General features: G+C 43.5%; 1 protein-coding gene across 4 annotated transcripts in view; it reads right to left on the bottom strand.

Moving 5' to 3' along the window:
* Nucleotides 1-4,967: 4,967 nt before the first annotated feature.
* The window catches only part of NDUFAF1 (NADH:ubiquinone oxidoreductase complex assembly factor 1), a 470,741-nt gene continuing 456,331 nt past the window's right edge, over nt 4,968-19,377 (bottom strand). The window contains exon 4 of one of the 4 annotated variants that reach the window (XM_073608867.1): nt 4,968-5,931. In XM_073608867.1, the coding sequence (XP_073464968.1) occupies nt 5,794-5,931 (138 nt within the window). In that variant the 3' untranslated portion in view covers nt 4,968-5,793. The remainder of the gene's footprint in view (nt 5,932-19,377) is intronic. The other 3 variants (XM_073608864.1, XM_073608865.1, XM_073608862.1) reach the window with 3 other exon arrangements.

The following is a 19,377-nucleotide window of genomic DNA, read 5'->3' as shown; positions in this document are numbered from 1 at the left end:
CCATTGCCGCCATTTTGACTAAGGGCTTTTCCCTTTTTGCATAATCCATACTTATATAGCTATTTCCTCTTTACATTTTCTTAGTTTGTATCTAAATTTTAGGAGTACTGACCCATCTATATCTGCTGGAGAGGCTTTTACAATGTCTCAAACATATTACACATTTCCAAACTTTATTATACTTTCTACCCGTTCCGCCCTAGCCGTTCGTCCATATAAATATGGGACAGCAAAGAAATCCATTCTTTACAAAGATATACAGGACAATTCCAAAAAAATTCCAAGAAAAAATATACAATTATATGTATAACCCCTATTCTATTGTGTTACGTTCTGTACATAAAAAAATTTTATTGAAAGAAGAAAAAATAAAAAATAATAGAAAAAAATATATAATAATACTAAAATATGGGAAAAAATTAATATAATGAAATAAAGAAAATATAAAAAAATAGAAAAATGAAATAAGAAAAATGAAAAAAATGAAAAAAATAAAGAAAATGAAAAAAATGAAACGAATGAAAAAAATAATAAAAAAATAAAAATAAAAAATGAAAAAATAAGAATAAATATAAAAAAATATATAAAAAATGAAAAAAATATAAATGAAATAAAAATAAAAATTAAAATAAAATAAAAATAAAAATAGAAAATAAAAAATATAATATAAAAACTAAAAACTAAATAAAACAAAATAAAATAGAATGAAACTAAAAATAAAAATAATAAAAAATAAAATAAAAATGTTGAAATAAAAATATAAATAAAATTATTACTGTACTAGTTAATAATTTTCCAGGTAGCAGTTGATGTCGAGTTCCACGTTCAACCCTTTTGGTCTCATAGTGTCCATTTTAAATATCCAATGGGTTTCATTTCTTGATACCTCCCTTCTCATGTTAGTGTTTCTCCAATCTTTTTCTATCCTATCTATTCCATAGAATTTTAAATGTTGGGGATTCCTACCATGTACATCCCTGAAGTGTTTGGATACACTATGGTGTTTAAATCCTTTTTTGATATTTCTAACGTGTTCTCCTACTCTCACCGATAGGGCTCTAGTTGTTCTGCCCACGTATTGCAGCCCACAGCTGCACTCCAATACGTAGGTGACATGTGTACTAGCACATGTTATGAGTTTGTCAATTTTAAAAGTTTGCTTATTGCTGCTTGATTCGAAGTTAATTGTTTTTCTATCCCTTTTGTTGGTAGACTTGCACGCCTTGCATTTCCCACACCTAAAGAAACCCTCATGTTCAAAAAATGTTGACATCTTTTTAGGGGGATCTGGTACATTTTTTACTATTTTATCCCTGATCCTCCTTGCTCTCCTATATACGAACGCTGGTTTTTTTGGAAGGACCTTGCTCAACTGTGGATCATTGCTGATTATGGGCCAATGTTTTGTTATAATTTTTTCTAGTGTTTTGTATTGTTTATTGAATACTGTTATGAATGGTACTTTATCTTTGTGATTATGATTTCTAATTTTACTGGTTAGTGTTAGCTCTCTATCCATATTGGCTATTTTTAGACGTGTTTCCTCCAGTGTGTCTCTTTTGTACCCCTTGTCTACGAATCTCTTAATTAGTATATCAGTTTGGTAAAAGTAATCCTCTATTTGGTCACAATTTCGTCTTATCCTAATAAACTGGCTTTTTGGGATTGCTTTTTTCCAATGGGGGTGATGACAACTCCCCATCGGTATATAACCATTCCGATCCGTTTCTTTGAAGTGTGTTCTAGTTCCAAGTTTATTTTTGTTCTTATAAATTTCTAAATCCAGAAAATTTATTTTTTGTTGGTGTACTGTAGCTGTAAATTTAATATCATATTTATTATGGCCAATATGTTGGATAAATGCTTCCAGTTGTTCTTGGCTGCCCTTCCATACTATCAAAATGTCATCAATAAAGCGTTTGTATAACAGCAAGTGTGGCCAACATCTTCCAAAAATCTCTTCCTCCTCCCATTTACTGAGGAAGATGTTGGCCACACTTGGTGCATACTTGTTACCCATCCCTACTCCCTTTATCTGTCTATAGTAATTGTGGTTGTGCAAGAAGAAGTTATTCCCCATGGCCATCCTTAATCCCTCCAGTATAAACCTTCTTTGCTTCAATTTTAGGTCCGATAGGTTCTTCATTCCCCATGCTACAGCTGCCAAGGCGTCCGTTTGTTTTATGTTGGTGTACAACGACTCTACATCCATTGTTACCAATAGCGTGGAGTCGTCCACCTGTAAATCCTTTAAGCTGTTGATTACATCCTTACTATCCTTGAGGAATGCCTTGCCCTCTCCCGCTATTGGCTGGAGGAATATATCCAAATATTCCCCCAATCTTGAATAGACTGATTCTATACCACTAATTATAGGCCTTCCTGGTGGTCTAGTTTTATTCTTATGGATTTTAGGAACCTGGTATATTACTGGTATCCTTGGTGCTTCTGTCAGCAAATACCTACCTTCTTTCTTGTTTATAATATTATCTGCTATGCCCTTATTTAGGTACTCTTTTAATTTCTTTTTTAGTTCTCTATTGGGATTCTTTTTCAGAGGTTGGTATGTGCTTATGTCTTTAACTAGTCTCTCCAGTTCTGCATGGTAGTCCTGTTTATTTAGGATCACTACCCCTCCCCCCTTATCCGCGGGTCTAATTACTATGTTTTTTCTTTTTTCTAATTTCTTCAGGCCTTGCCATATTCTGTCTTTATTGCACTTTATCGGTTTAATGTTTCTCATTTCCTTCTCTACTATCCTTTTAAACACTTCAATGTGTTGATTGGTGCTCGACCTAGGGTTGAACGTGGACCTGTTCCTCAACTGACTATGTGTGTACTCCGTTTTATTAGTTTGATGTTGGGGTTCTCCTTTCTCTAAATAATATTTCTTTAGATTTAGTTTCCGAATAAACACTTGCAAATCAATGAATGCTTCGAATTGGTTAAAAGTTGCGCTGGGTGCATACTTGATGCCCCTATCTAGTACTAACAGTTCCTCATGGGTAAATGTTATGTCTGTTAGGTTGAAAATACCCTCCCCTAATTTACTCTTTTTCTTTTTGCATCCCCCTCTGCAGCCTCTTTTTCTCTTTGGTTTACACTGCCTCCAGTTTTTATGTACAGAACGTAACACAATAGAATAGGGGTTATACATATAATTGTATATTTTTTCTTGGAATTTTTTTGGAATTGTTCTGTATATCTTTGTAAAGAATGGATTTCTTTGCTGTCCCATATTTATATGGACGAACGGCTAGGGCGGAACGGGTAGAAAGTATAATAAAGTTTGGAAATGTGTAATATGTTTGAGACATTGTAAAAGCCTCTCCAGCAGATATAGATGGGTCAGTACTCCTAAAATTTAGATACAAACTAAGAAAATGTAAAGAGGAAATAGCTATATAAGTATGGATTATGCAAAAAGGGAAAAGCCCTTAGTCAAAATGGCGGCAATGGAAAGGAAGTCATAGATGGGAACATTACCTTAGTTAAAATGGCGGAATACACACTTCCGGCCACACACAGTATAAATAGAGCGGGCACCAATCAAACGGCAGCTTCCTGATGACGCATTTAATGATGCGAAACGCGTAGAGGCTGCTGGGAGAATTTTATACATCACGTGACCGGACGAAAACGGAAACGAGGCTTGGAGCGCAAGCCGAGCGTGGAGGCCGCACACTAACATCAGGCGAACCATGCTAATAGCCACTCGTCCGTAACTGCTGGATAAGCTTCGTGCCGGCTCGAGGGCACTTTTTAATGTGAGTGATTTTAACCTTTGGAATTTTTAAAAAAATAAATGGTTCAAACATATTGCGCTATGATCGCCTTTTGTCCCTATGCTTTCCTATGAGGAGCATTAGAACACAAGCTTTTAACCGGTGAGAAGTGGTACCTGGGTGGAGTGGTTATCCCTGAATGAACCAAAGGCGTACCCCTAGTGAAGTATCTGGTGAGTGGCCAATCTGAATGGTGGAGGGTCCCACTCAGTCACATATGAATACTGAAGCAATATAGGAGCACGTCAGTCACTTTAATGGTTACAAGACTTTGCAACATATCTGAAGGACTTTTTGTTATATGTATATGTATGATTTATTGATCTAAAATTTTAAACTTATGCACATGAAACATTTGTGATGGGTAGTTGATAAGTATTACAGGTGATGGTAGCTTTCACTTGTGTATTTGAGATATTAAGGGAGTAGCGCATTCACATACACCAACTAATACATGTTTCTGTGTTCCACATTATTCCAGTGTTGTGCCAGCTGCACTGAGTTTGATCATTATCAACAACGGATTGTTTACCCTCACAGCTACATCCAATCATACATAACCCTACAGTCCTTTGTAGCGCTTCAGGATATTTTTTGTTTCTCTCTAGATGTGGATTAGCATTGTATGTATGTTGGCTGTTCCTTAGTTATGTTAATTATATTTCCTGTTTACAGTTTGTATTGTTAGGGTAAATGTGATCAGGCCTACCTGAAATTGTGTGATATAAATTCTTTGTGAGTTTTCAATAAAGATTTGTAGTTTGCTTATAAGCTATTATTGTCTAGTCTTGGATGCTCAGCTAGAATACCTGATTCCTAGGAGGAAGGAGGAGGTCATGACAGAGCTGGTTCACAACACATGTGAACCAGCTCTTACTGACCCAGACAATGTCTCTAGGCAAGTCAGAGTAAAGTTAACAATGATGAGGATCTGCATATTTGTTTTGGGTCAGTGACTCAAGTCAGCCTAACATCAGGGCAACTAGCATCAGAATGAGCATCCATTTGACTCTCATGATTTGTTTCTTTTAAAATGTACCCCATGTTTCATAAGCAGTAATAGCACATGTTCTGCATAAGTTAATGAATAGTGACCTAGTGGCAGGTACCATATATTGCATACAAACTATAAATGTATATATACTCCCCACAGAAAAGCCACTTGAAAGGACACAGGTTTAGTTTAAAATGTACCATTTTGAACCACAGTTCATTTTTTTTTTTTTTGAAGACTCAAATTTTATTGATTTTCAAAATTTCAAACAGAAAATATAGGAAGACACGCATTGTTGTAGAAAGCATATACCTGGAAAACATACATTATGGCCAGTGATAAAACTTGGTTAAGACATGCAAATCATACATCAGATTGATTGTTGTGATACAGAAATTCTGAATCCTACTCAGAGTCTAAGCTGCAGAAGTGCATGTTGATAATGGAGGAGAAGGGGAGTATAGCAAGAAGGTTAGGGAGAATCAGAAAAGCAAGAGAAAGCAGAGATGATGGAGAGTAGTGGGGGAGGAAAGATAGGAAAGGACAACCACCCGCTCTAGGAGCTTTGCACCGCCTGGGGACACCAACCATATGCGACCTCCTCGAGGTCAAAGTTCATCAGGATATCAGGTTGTAGGGGTCTCCAGCATATTACATGGCTCCCGGCTTGTGTATATCGAGAGTGTTATTTAGGGAAGCTGTCAGATACTCCATACTTTTAACATCTCTGATCCTGGTGTTCAGTTCAAACAGTGAGCCCCCCTTTTTTGAGTTCCCTCCTTTTCCATTTCAGGGCCACCAAACACTGCACAACTGTTAGCACCTGTGCTAATAGCTTTATAGACAGTTTAGAAAAAGAGGGGGGGTGGGAGGCCCAGGAGGAAATTTTTCGGGTTGAAGGGCACCCAGGAACCAAAGATGAAGTGGAGTGGGTGGGTGTGAGGTGGACCCCAAGGTATTTTAAAGAAGTCTTGCACGCGTAAAATAAATGATTAGTTCCATTTTTTAATTTTTTTATAAAGGTGTATTCTTGTATAACTCATAGGCAAACTCTTCTTGGTGTGCTTGATCATTACACAGCCCTATAAAATCTATTTCAAGTTGAAAAGGTCCATCTGCCCTGTCGGCAACTGTGAATCCAAGAGTGGTTATCTAGAACATGAAAGAAAAAAAAATATTAAAGTTTTCAATAAACTTGCATCATTAAAAAAAACTAAAGTACATAATATTCATACTGTGTAACTTTGGGATTAGTATTAGTATTCTGGACTAATTAGGATTAGTACAGTATTCTGCAAAAAAAAAACTGGTTAACCCTGCCATTTACTGTCCCTCCCTCTTTGTCTGTGCTTGCTGCAGCATGAGATTGTGTAGACCTGCCTTTGCCACAGCTACTGACTATGTTCCAGTTCTCTTTTAACCACTTCAGCCCCGGAATATTTACCCCCTTCCTGACCAGAGCACTTTTTGCGAATCGGCACTGCCTCGCTTTAACGGACAATTATGCGGTCGTGCGTCGTGGCTCCCAAACAAAATTGACGTCCTTTTTTTCCCACAAATAGAGCTTTCTTTTGGTGGTATTTGATCGCCTCTGCGTTTTTTATTTTTTACGCTATAGAGCGACAATTTTGAAAAAAACACATTATTTTTTACTTTTTGCTATAATAAATATCCCCCAAAAATATATATATAAAAAAAAAAATTTCCCTCAGTTTAGGCCGATACGTATTCTTCTACATATTTTTTGTAAAAAAAAAATCACAATAAGCGATTATTGATCACATCGGACATTTTTGACACATTTTTGTGACCATTGTCATTTATACAGCAATCAGTGCTATAAAAATGCACTGATTCCTGTGTAAATGACACTGGCAGTAAAGGGGTTAAGTGTGTCCTAGGGGCGTGTTTCTAACTGTCAGGGGGATGGGCTGTGTGTGTGACGTCACTGATCTCTGCTCCGATGACAGGGAGCAGAGATCGAGTGATGCTGTCACTAGGCAGAACGGGGAGATGCCGTTTACATCAGCATCTCCCCGTTCTTCCTCCCCGTGAGGCGATTGCGGGTATCCCCACGGTGATCGAGTCCGCGGGATCCGCGACCGACTCACGGAGCCTGGCGCGCGTGCGCCCGCTGGCCGCCTCTTAAAGGGCAACGTACAGGTACGTGATTTTGCCTGTACGAGCCCTTCTGCCGCAGTATATCTGCGTGAGGCGGTCGGCAAGAGGTTAAGCTGTTTATTTCCTCATGTTTATCTGTGCAGCCCAAGTGACTATAGAATCACATGTGAGTGTATACACTCTGGATAAAAGAACAAATCACTTCCCCTTCCTCCTCCTCCTCCATGCCCGCCAAACACAAAAGGGGCAAGATATTCCGTGCTGAATGTTGGAGGCATAACCTCCCTATAATTCTAAAGTAACCCATAAATTAACCAATTTTCTTTCCTTCAGCAATGTGTTAAAGGAAAGAAAATTGCTCCATTCCCCATCAACACAGTCAGTGCTGATCCCCCTGCGCTATTGTATTCTGACAGCAGGAGGTTTCCAAGCCATCACAATAAAATGATCACTGCCGGTTAGCTATAGCAGCTGGCAGTGATTGCACGAGAAAACCCAGACATGCTGGTTGTACTGAAGTCGACTGATGGATTGACCTCAGTACAACCTGCCTGCTTATAGATGAATCAAAATTTGGCTGGTTCCTGCTGAACTGGCCAAATTTCAATCCATCTATGGCTGCCCAAAACACATACAAACAACAGACATAGGCTGGAGGGGCGGGAAAATGACCAGTTACACTAACCGGTAACATTGTTTCTGGGAAGTCTTCCAGGACAGCACACTGAGAGATGACTGGTCCCACCTGACAGGAAACACGATCAAGATAGAAGTTAACCCCCCCCCCCCCTCCCCGTGCGCCTCAGTTGTGAAAAAGAACTGACCCACACCAGTGCACAAGAGTGAATGTTCAACTATTTAAATAACCACAAAACGAGTGGGAAGTAGGCCTGCCGTCCTGGAAGACTTCCTGGAAACACTGTTCCCGATAAGTATAACTGGTCATTTTCTCAAGTCGTCTTCCAGGACAGCACCCTGAGAGAAGAGCAAGTAGCTCAGGCCTACCTTAGGGCAGGACAACATCCTGCAGGACCTTTTTGCCAAAAGCCAGATCTTGAGGTGACACAAGTTCCACTCTGTAATGTCTCAGGAATGAGTTCTGACTTGACCACGTTGCTGCTCTGCAGATCTGATCTACCGATGCTCCAGCCCTTTTTGCCCAAGAGGTTGCCGTGTAGAATGTGCTTTGAGATTAGTTGGGACTGTTCTACCTGCTTGTTCATAAGCTATGGAAATGGCTTGTCTAATCCATCTAGCAATAGTTGTTTTTGAAGCCTGCTCACCCCTTCTAGTGCCACAAAAACTGACCAACAGATGATGAGATCTTCTGAACTCCTTTACTCTAAGTAAAGCACTAGACACCTCCTAATGTTTAGTTTATGAAAGGCTCTCTCCTTGTCATTCTGTGGGTTGGCACAGAAGGACGGGAGGATAATTTCCTATGACCTGTGGAACCGTGCGGCCACTTTAGGAAGGTACAGGGGATCCTGCCTGAGGATGACTCTGTCCTCCAGTAAACGAAAAAAAGGCTCCTTCATAGGCTCCGTTGTAATGGCCAGAAGGAAGGCAGTCTTAAAAGAAAGCCATTTAACTGAACACTGAGCCAACGGCTCAAAAGGTGCCCTGGTTAGGGCCTCTAAAACTAAAGATAAGTCCCACGGCGGAAATTTACTCATAAGGACCTGGGACAGCCTCTTTCTAGCCGTCAAAAATCTTTTGACCAATGGATCCAGAGCCAGTCTTCTGTCCAGAAAGCTAGAAAGAGCTGACACCTTGAACCTAAGGGTCTTGGTTGCCAAGCCTCCATCCACTCCCTCCTGTAGGAAGTCTAGGATCGTAGGAATATCCTGCTGAAAAGTCCCCCTCGTTTCACACCAAGAGAAGACCCCCCACATCCTAGCATACATACGTCTGGTCACCGGCTTTCTGCTCAGCAAAAGGGTCTCTATTACTTTCTCAGAGCTTGCCTTCCTGCGCAGGCTCTCCCTCTCAAGAGCCAAGCCGTCAATTTGAAAAATCCCAGGTTCGGGTGGCAGAGAGGACCCTGAAACAGAAGATCCTGATGCTCTGGAAGGTGAAGCGGAGAGGTTACCGACTAGTTTCCCAGAGAGGGAAACCAGGTCCTCTTGGGCCACAAGGGAGCGATCAGGATCAAATTGCCCCTGGACCAACTCAGATTCTGAATAATTCTTGGGATCAGAGTTAAGGGGGGAAAAGGCATAGACTAGGCTGAAATCCCACTCTTGTGCTAATGCATCCACCCCCTCCTCTCTGGAGAGGGAAAAGAACCTTTTGACCCTCCTGCTCACTCTGCGGGCGAAGAGGTCTATCTCTGGGGTGCCCAGCTGCTGACACACAAAAGAGAACAACTCGGGATTTAACTCCCATTCTCCCTGGTGAACTGTCTGCCGACTGAGGAATTTCGCTTCTACATTGAAAATCCCCCTGATATGTACCGCAGAAATTGAGGGAATTCTCTGTTCTGCCCATTCCAAGATTTCCTGTGTCAAACTCATCGGAGAGCGCGACCGGGTAACCCCCTGACGATTCAGGAAGGCCACCGTCGTAGAGTTGTCGGAGAGGACATGGACTTCTCTCCCCCTGATCCTGTTCTCGAACGCTCTTAGAGCCTTTTTGACTGCCAGGAGCTCCCTGAAATTGGAGGAGGCAGCTGTTTAGTGCCTGTCCCATACACCCTGAGCCTGTAGCCCCTCTAGATGGGCCCCCCAGGCCCAGGAGCTCGCATCGGTTGTCACCCTGACAGGCTGAAGCTGGGTCCAAAGATGACCCAACCCCCAGCCACCAAAGAAGTGACTTCTTTACCTCTCCAGGAATGGAAACCCAAACGTCCAAATACTCCCTTTTTCTGTCCCGTGAGGAGAATAGGAAGTTTTTAAAAGGGACCTGGAGTGGAGCTGGGCCCACGGTACTGCGGCAATACAGGACATCATGAGTCCCAGAGTCCTCATGATGAACTTTTGGGAGGCTTCCCTCCGATCTAAGATTGAGGATATTGTGCGAATCAGTGCTTCCACCTTCTCCTGTGGAAGAACCAACTTCTGCGCTACTGAGTCCACCAGCAGGCCCAGGTAGAGCTTGGTCTGTAAGGATTTCTCGTGACTGATCAACCATCCCAGGGACTCCAAGGTGCTTATCACTTTGTCTACATCCAAGAGCAGAGAATTCCTGGAAAGGTTGTAGACCAATAGGTTGTCTATATAAGGCAGTGATGGCGAACCCCGATGATGGCCCGAGTGCCCAAACTGCAACACAAAACAACTTATTTTTTTCAAAGTGCCAACACCGCAATTACACCTGAATACCAAGGTTATTGGGATAGGCAACCGCCTTCCCAATCACTTCCAAGGAATCCAAAAGCTGTTTGGACTTGGAAGTATGCGCTATATGGTCCATCAACTTATTAACCCACATATCTGCATTTCTGGCTACGCAGGCCGGTTCCGGGCTCATGGCCACAGCATTGGCCTCCCAGGCTCTACACAAAAGGGTCTCGGACCGACGGTCCATCTGGTCCCGTATATTGCCTGTGTCCTCAAAAGAGAGGTCAGATTGTTTGGACACCTGGACTAAGGACACATCAAGCCTGGGTAACTTAAATAACTTCTCCACCTCCTCTTCCTTGAAGGGGCACCTGCGTTTCCAGGTTTTAAATTTTAGAAGTTTTCTCTCTGGCTCTTTCCACTCCCTTAGAATCTCCTTGAGAGACTGGTGGACAGGTAAGACCTTGGACTGAGGCCTGATCAGACTGACCTTGATACATCCTATCCTGGGCGAAAATCTGTGCTTCGGGTTCCTGAATTTCCTCCGAAGCGTATATTGCCCCCAGGAGACCCTCCATATCATCTGCTGAAAAGATATGTCTGCCTGGTCTGGAGTGTTCCTCTTCCTCCTCCTGGTTATTTTGTACATCCTCCCCCTCCTCAGGGAGCCTCCGACTGGAGTTCTCAACCTCCTCTGCTTCATCCTCAGAATCCTGAGAAGACTGGGGTCTCTGGGGTTCAGCGTTTGAAAATCTACCACCCCTAAGTGTAGAAGCACTCTCCTGAGAGGATGAGCCCTTTCTGCTAGGATGAGACTCTTCCTACCTAGTATTAAGGCTTGCCTGAAAGGCCTTGAGGGTAGACAACATTTCAGTCTGTACTGAGAGAAAATCTCTCATGACCTGTGAAGTCTCCTTCCCGGACAACTTGTGTATACACTTGTAGCAAAATGGCTTGGTGTGCTCTGGCGCCAATTTATCATTGCAGTAACCACACCCTAGACTGGGAAGGGGTTTTGGACCTAGGTCTACTGGTAACACCTTGGGCAATAGTCTCTGTAAGAAAAGAAGCCCAATTTAGCCAAAACCAAAAAGACCCTAACCATGGTCTCCTGCGAGGGTAAGGGCTAGGGGACCCACCCCCTCCATTACTCCCGCCAGTCAGGTAGACTAACCCCCCCCCCCCCGGCCTTCTGAACGGCTGATGATGTAGACCAGGGGTGTCCAAATTTTTTCCAAGAGGGCCAGATTTGATGAAGTGAACATACGCGAGGGCCGACCATTTTGCCTGACATTCTTTGAACCATTAAAATTCAGTCTAAGTGTGTTCGTTCGAGCACTAATACACTGCCCAACAAGAATTCTCTTGCCTTTGTGGCTGTGTGTGAGTAAAGAGATGAGCTAAGGCGTATTATTTGAATATACTGTTATACTGGTGTATAACATGCACCTTCACTTTAAGAGGGAAGTTTCAGGAAAAAAAACTTAACATTTTACATAAAGATTTGTGAAGCAAAATAATAGTCAGTGCCCATCTGCAGACCCCCAATTGCCAGGAATGCAGAACCCACCATTGCTAGGAATGCAGCACCCATCATTGCCAGGAATGCACTCACCATTGCCAGGAATGCAGCACCCATCATTGCCATGAATGCATTCACCATTGCCAGGAATGCACTCACCATTGCAAGAAAAATGCAGCACTGACCATTGCCAGGAATGCACTCACCATTGCCATCAGTGCAGCCATGGAGGGGGCAGGACAAGCGCCAAAGATATCCTGCAGGAGAATCTCCTGTTTACACAGTGGCCTCTTTAAGTCCCGCCTCCTCTGATGGACAGAACAGTCGTCCAATGGCAGCGCCGGAGATGGGACTTCCTATTACAGAGGCTGCCGTGTAAACAGGAAATACACCTCCTGTGTGCACGGCACTCGTCCCGCCTCCTCCCTTCGAGGCAGCCAGACTATATATGTTTTGTGGCCCCGGCGCTGGGAGATCGTCGGGGGCCACAAAAGATATATGTTTAGATAACCAGGCGAGCCGTTCAAAACCGGACCGTGGGCCGCAAATGGCCTGTGGGCCGGACTTTGGACATGCCTGATATAGACTCTTCTTGCTCCATAATTGGGGCTGGTGAGAGAGAGAGCAGTGGACGCCTGCTCCCTGCCAAGCTGTTTTGTCTCCTCTGGAAAGTCCCCCTCATTCTGCGGCTTTTTCCTGAACTGTGGGCTCCCCCTGCAGTGCCGCTCCGGGTGCTGTGCCGCCATTTTCTAGTGGTCCTGGGACAGTAAGTGCCACGCTGTGACTCACTTCTGGCGCCCAGGAGGAATAAATCCCCCACAAAATGGCACCGGAAGAACTCCAGCAAGCCGCCGAGCCGGCACCAGCCTCTGTAGAGAGGATGTGTGCGGAGAGGACAGCATGCAGACCTTCACTGTGCCTCCTTCTCCTGCCTCCTGAGAGGCCCAGAGCCACCTACAAGGACATGGAAGGGGGACTCACGGAGGAAGCTTTTAAATGGCAACATCCTGACAACTGACTCTCAGTCAGGTAAGGAAGGGGAGCAGGAATTGTGGTCCCTGAAGTTCTGGGAACCCCCACTGTGCCCAGGGTCCTTCAGTTCTCAAGGGGGATCTTCCTCTGTCCCCCTGAGTAATAGGGGAAAACCCCCCAGGAAGGGCAAGCCCTACAAGACCCAGAGGCTTCCCAAACCTGTGGTCTGGCTCCCGGGGGGAGACTTCCAGCCCTCAGCCTTTGGTCTATAAGAAAAAAATAAACTGTTTTGCTGTGGGGAAACACAATCAAAAACTAAGGAGCCCGGGGAGGGGTGGGGTTTTTAACCTCTATCTTGATTGTGTTTCCTGTCAGGTGGGACCAGTCATCTCTCAGGGTGGCGTCCTGGAAGACGACTTGAGAAAAAAAAGGTTTCAGTTCATATACATATTTTTATGACCATTTAAAACATTTGATATTGCACTTAGATTATCCAATCTAGTTAAAAAGTAACAAGTGCTACATCCCATAAATAAGATTAATTAGGATAGAGGAAAAATGCAAATATTGGGATTTTTTCAGGCAATAAAACTACTTTTATTATTAGAAAAAATAAACAAATAATAATATAAAAACTTCAATGTTTACTGCATCATATTATTAGAACATAGCAAAAATTGGTCTATAACCATACCACCATGAGACACATATACATAAATAATGTATGTGAAGATTCCAACGCTTTTAATTCTTGACACAAATCTTCACTGAGGGATATATATCACGGTGGTTAGATCTATAACCACTTACCGACCGCCGCACGACTATGTACGTCCTAAGTTTGAACGGGGATATCGTTGTTATGGCAGCAGCTAGCTGCCATAACCCCGGTATCCCCGTTTTCGTGCGGCGGCCGGCTTTCAGATAAAAGTGGTCCCTGCGGCGGATTCGCCGCAAGATCACTTTTATCGGTGGCGGGAGAGGGCCCCCCCCTCCCGCCGCGATCCAGTGCTCTCCGCCGCTTACCGGAGCCGTCGGTAGCGGCGGAGGCGATCGCGTCCTGTTCTCTGGTGTGTCTGGAGACGAGTGAGGCCAAGATGGCGCTCACTCGTCTCCATGACACTGCTGGGCGGAAGCGACGTCAAAACGTCACTTCCGTCCACGCCTCTTAAAGGCATATTTTTTCAAATGTCATTTTTCTAAATGACTTTTTTTTTTTTTTTATTGCATTTTAGTGTAAATATGAGATCTGAGGTCTTTTTGACCCCAGATCTCATATTTAAGAGGTCCTGCCATGCTTTTTTCTATTACAAGGGATGTTTACATTCCTTGTAGTAGGAATAAAAGTGACACAATTTTTATTTTTTTTTTAAACAGTGTAAAAATTAATAAAATATTGTAAAATAAATAATAAAAATAAAAAAAAAAATTTTAAAACCCCCCTGTCCCGACGAGCTCGTGCGCAGAAGCGAACGCATACGCGAGTAGTGCCCACATATGAAAACGGTGGTCAAACCACACATGTGAGGTATCACAGCGACCGGTAGAGCGAGAGCAATAATTCTAGCCCTAGACCTCCTCTGTACCGCAAAATATGCAACCTGTAGAATTTTTTAAACGTCGCCTATGGAGATTTTTGAGGGTAAAAGTTTGACGCCATTCCACGAGCTGGTGCAATTTTCAAGCATGACATGTTGGGTATCAGTTTACTTGGCGTAACATTATATTTCACAATATAAAAAAAAATTGGGATAACTTTACTGTTGTTTTATTTTTTTATTCAAAAAAGTGAATTTTTTCCAAAAAAAGTGCGCTTATAAGACCGCTGCGCAAATACGGTGCAAAAAAAAGTATTGCAATGACCGCCATTGTATTTTCTCGGGTGTTAGAAGAAAAATCATATATAATGTTTGGGGGTTCTAAGTAATTTTCTAGCAGAAAGACCTGTTTTAAACATGTAAACACCTAAAATCCAAAACGAGGCTGGTCCTTAAGTGGATAATGTAAGCACTTACTGTATGAGTCATACAAGAAATATATAATAAATTATATGTGTAACGCCAGATAGAAAATATACACTTAAAAGGCCAAAATCGCTATGATGATCATGTCATAGCGGGGACCCCCCTGACACAGCTCAAACTACTGGTACACAAAAGGCCACCATGAAGTTTCCCACTACAGCAAAAAAATATTGTGATTGCAAAATGAGATAGAATTGCAGAAAAAAAAAACATCACTTACCTACTGTAAGAGTTCAGACTCAAACAGGGACCAACTCAGTTTATTTAATCCAAAGCATATTCATAAACAGATCACAACTAATACAGTAAATTTCTGCTCTATTGAGTGTTATTGTGTCCGTAGTCCAACAAAGTCCAACAGTATCCAAGTTCTGTGGTACGCAGCAATGTTCCTAGTTGCCTCCTCACATGGAGGCACACACACAGTTAGGTCCAGCTGCCTTTATGAAGACCTAGAAAGAAGAACTTCACCATGGACCCTGTCCTAGATTCATCCAAGAAAACCTCCCAGCTCTCCTATGCGGCGCTGAAACGCCTAAAGAAAAGCTTCTATGCTTTCCACCTAGTAGATGTGTGGCGGATTCTCCACCCAAATCATGGATTACACGTTCTACTCACACCCTCATGACGCCCCAATCTCTCCTGTCTAAGGTGACATCGGCATCTATCGGATCCATAACATTTTCAGATCACGCATCGGTTCTGGTGGATATAGATCTCCTAACACCCACATCTTAACAGTGGACGTGGAAGATCAATGACTCTTTGATCCAAAGGCCCGAGGTAGTCACAGAAGTGTCTAGGGAACTAAGGCAGTTTTTTGCCGAAAACGTAAACTCGGAGACAGCCCCAACAATGGTATGGGAGGCACATAAGGGCTACATCAGGGGCCTCTTAATAAAACTAGGGTCTCGATTCAAAAAAGCTAGAGGGCAACAGATTGTCGAACTTATAGGCAAGATCCAGTCCTTGGAGGCCACCCATAAACAATCGCTAGCTACCCGAGCTATGACAGATCTAACCGCCTTGAGGAACCAGTTGCGTACCCTGGCTCTACACAGAGCAAAAGAAGTAATATTCAAATGCAGGAAAACGTTTTACATGCACAGTAACCAGTGTGGCAAACTGCTGGCACTGGCTCTAAGACCTCAGCAAGCTCGAACGTTTGTCCCTGAAATATACACTGAAAACCACAAGGTCCACACTACAGAAGCCATTGCAGACCAGTTTCAAAAGTATTACACCACGCTTTACAACCTCTCACACCCAACTTCTGATAGGGCGTCGCCCTCGGAACAGGGCAATATACAAGAATACCTTCATAGATCAGGCCTCCCCCACCTCTCCCATGAGGAATTAACTGAATTAGAGAAACCCATCTCGGCAGATGAAGTAGCCCTAGCAATGGCGCGCATGCAATTGGGTAAAGCCCCGTGCCCAGATGGATAGTCCCTTTTATATTACAGGACCTTTGGGGAGCTTCTGACCCCACACTTCCTCAGCATACAACGTTGCGGGCGAAGGATCAACCCTCCCTAGAGATACGCTGCAAGCACACATCGCAGTGATCCTGAAGGAGGGTAAAGACCCCCTATTATGCCAAAACTATAGGCCAATCTCACTCTTAAACATAGATCTAAAAATTTTCACGAAAATTCTCTCCCTCCGGCTCATGGATCTGATCCCGCAATTGATTCACTCTGACTAAGTGGGATTTGTTCCCACGAGGGACGCACGGGACAACACAACCAAAGCGATCAACCTAATTTACGCAGCACGGAAACGGAAAACTCAGATGGTGCTCCTGTCAACGGATGCTGAAAAAGCGTTCGACAGGGTGAGTTGGCCCTTTCTTTTTGAAACCCTTCGGAGTATAGGTCTAAGAGAGCGAATGATGAACTGGGTGCAAGAAATCTATTCCTGCCCATCGGCATGGGTTAAAGTTAATGGTCATCTATCATTATCTTTTCCGATAACAAATGGGACAAGACAGGGGTGTCTCCTATCGCCTCTGACATTTATTCTGAAACTCGAACCCTTTCTGAGACTCATTAGGGATAACCGAATATGTCGGGGCTTATATTAAATGCCACCCTTTCCCCAAAAATAGCGGCATTTGCGGATGATCTGTTATTCTTCTTGACCAGTCCATTGGCATCCATCCCAAATCTGCTTGCGGAACTGAAAACATGAAAAGCTGTCGTTCTTCCGCATTAATTACCAGAAATCTGAGGCGTTGGAGGTTGCACTGCCAACATCTCTAACTGTGCTGATTAGAGTGGATTTCCCCTTTAAATGGGCCTCCTCCCACATTAAATAGCTAGGCATACTTCTGCCCAACAGAATAGAAGATATTTTCCCTCTCAACCCCCCCCCTCTTGACGGCTTTAAAAAAAAGACCTACAGTCCTGGCAGAATGGGATGTTCTCTTGGTTCGGAAGGTGTGGCATAGTAAAGATGAACATCATGCCTCAGATACTATACAACTTCCAGGCACTCCCTATCCGAATTCCTGCCTCTTTCCTCAAAACGGTTAACAATACCTTTATCAGGTTTGTCTCTGCCCAAAAACCCCCTCGCTTGGCCCAGACCATCCTTCGACTCCCCAAGTTGAGGGGAGGTATTGCGTTGCCAGATGCTAACCTCTACATGATGGCATGCCACCTGACTCTGGTTCTGGACTGGTGTCGTCATGGAGCCCAAAAGCAGTGGGTACAAATAGAAAACACCCTAACAAAGACCAGGTTGGATTCGCTGCCTTGGTGCCAAAAGCCCCTGCCAAACCGAATAACACACCACCCTACGGTGGGGGAAACGTGGCAAATGGCCCACAAAGCTTTCCACGACTTCTTGGTCGCACCGCTTCCATCTCCGCTCACTCCCATTGTCAGAAATCCGGCCTTTGTCCTGGGACTTGAGGACCCTAGATTCCTAGAGTTGCTGGAGGTCGAAAGATCACAGACGAGACACTTCCTTATCAATGGTCAGTGGAAAAACAGGTAACAAATCACGGACGATCCAGCCCTGTTAGGACTGTCGTTCTGGCAAAAGATACAGTTAGCCCATTTCATTGGCTCCCTGCCCTCACCAGAGGCTTTTGGGAGGCAATTAACCTTCTCCGAACAGTTGAGCCAGGAACGAACTACGCTGAAACACGCTATTTCCCAGACCTACCAACTACTAGTAGCCCAACCCCCAGACTTCAGACCTCCCTACATATCCAGGTGGGAAAGTGACCTAGGAGTGCAATTCACAGAGAAACAAATAGATCATCTCTTCCTTTTCGCCCATAAAACTTCTATTTGTGCCAGACACCCGAAAGCAGGATACAAGCTACTATCTCGGTGGTACTATATCCCGAAAAGATTACACAAGATGTTCCCCCCAGAGCTCGGACCTTTGTTGGAGATGTGGGGAGGAACCCGGTTCGCTCCTGCATGTCTTCTGGTCCTGTAGGGCCTTTTTGGACGAAAGTGCACCACATAGTTAAAAAGTTTACAGTCTGAGAGGTGCCAGAGACACCTGAATTCTTCCTTCTTCACATCACAAGATCCCCACTAAAGTCTACAGGAAATCCATTATCCCTCTCCTGCTTACAGCGGCAAAGAGCTGCATCCCCTTGTTTTGGAAGCAGACACAGACCCCCATCGGTGGCTGTATGGTTGAAAAAAGTTTGAGATAAAGGCAATGGAAGACTTGATAGCCACGGAGAAAGGCCTTAGTGAGCAATTCTCAATAAAAAATGGTTTTACTGGCACAAATTTGTCTATTCCGAGGAATATACCGAGCTGTTGGTCTAACTTTTCAGTGCTGTGATGTTTTTCTCGCCACCGGAGGGGGTGGGTGGGGCTGGATGCAGACAAGGACATCCTCCCCGAGCCTTCTTCCCTCATGGAGGGGAGAACCCCCCCTTTTTTTTCCCCCTGTCTCCCATTATCCCCTGCCCTACTCTGTTTCTCTACCCAAGCTACTAATCTCCTTTTAATTATTTTGGGTCGTTTGACCCCGGGACCACTGTGTTCCCCGTTATTTTTTTTTCTCTTTTTTACATAAAATACGGTGATTGCCATTTAAAGGCGGACATGTGGGATGCAGAGCCTCCCTATTCTTCTACAATCTGATGATAACCCACAGGGGGTGCAAGTTTACTATATGATTACACTGTTTGTATTATTGAATGCCCTTAAGGAGATATTTACAGTTATTTCTGTACATTTCATTGGGATTGTATCTGTGTTTTCACATGTATGCCTTTCTAAAAATAAAGAATTAAAAAAAAAAAGACCTAGAAAGAAATTGGGAGTCTGTCTCACCCAGAGCTCTATTAGACTCCCAGTAAGACAAGCCCCGGAATGGACTTTACTAACACAGGGTAAAAAGAACCATCTTTCTTGACCATGAAATCTTTGCTGGTATTACCTTAGATTGCAAATCTAAGAATCCGTGAGGGAACATATATTCCATCAATCACATTTCCTGCCATATAAACCTGTTTCACAGGCACTCTGCTACATATCCCCCCTTTGCTCAAACTCGGGGGGTTCAGCACCTTGGGCAAACTGTAAATTCTGGAGAAGGCATCAGCATTAGCTTGTTGGCTACCTGTTCTATGTTCTACCATCTTCTACCATCTACCAAATGAACCATCTGGTAACATTTTTCTTCTTATTTTGAGCCA

Source organism: Aquarana catesbeiana, linkage group LG13 (genome assembly GCF_042186555.1).
Source record: "Aquarana catesbeiana isolate 2022-GZ linkage group LG13, ASM4218655v1, whole genome shotgun sequence".
NCBI classification, from domain to species: Eukaryota; Metazoa; Chordata; class Amphibia; order Anura; family Ranidae; genus Aquarana; species Aquarana catesbeiana.
The sequence above is the reverse complement of the archived record's forward strand: the minus strand, read 5'-3'. Positions and strand labels throughout refer to the sequence as shown.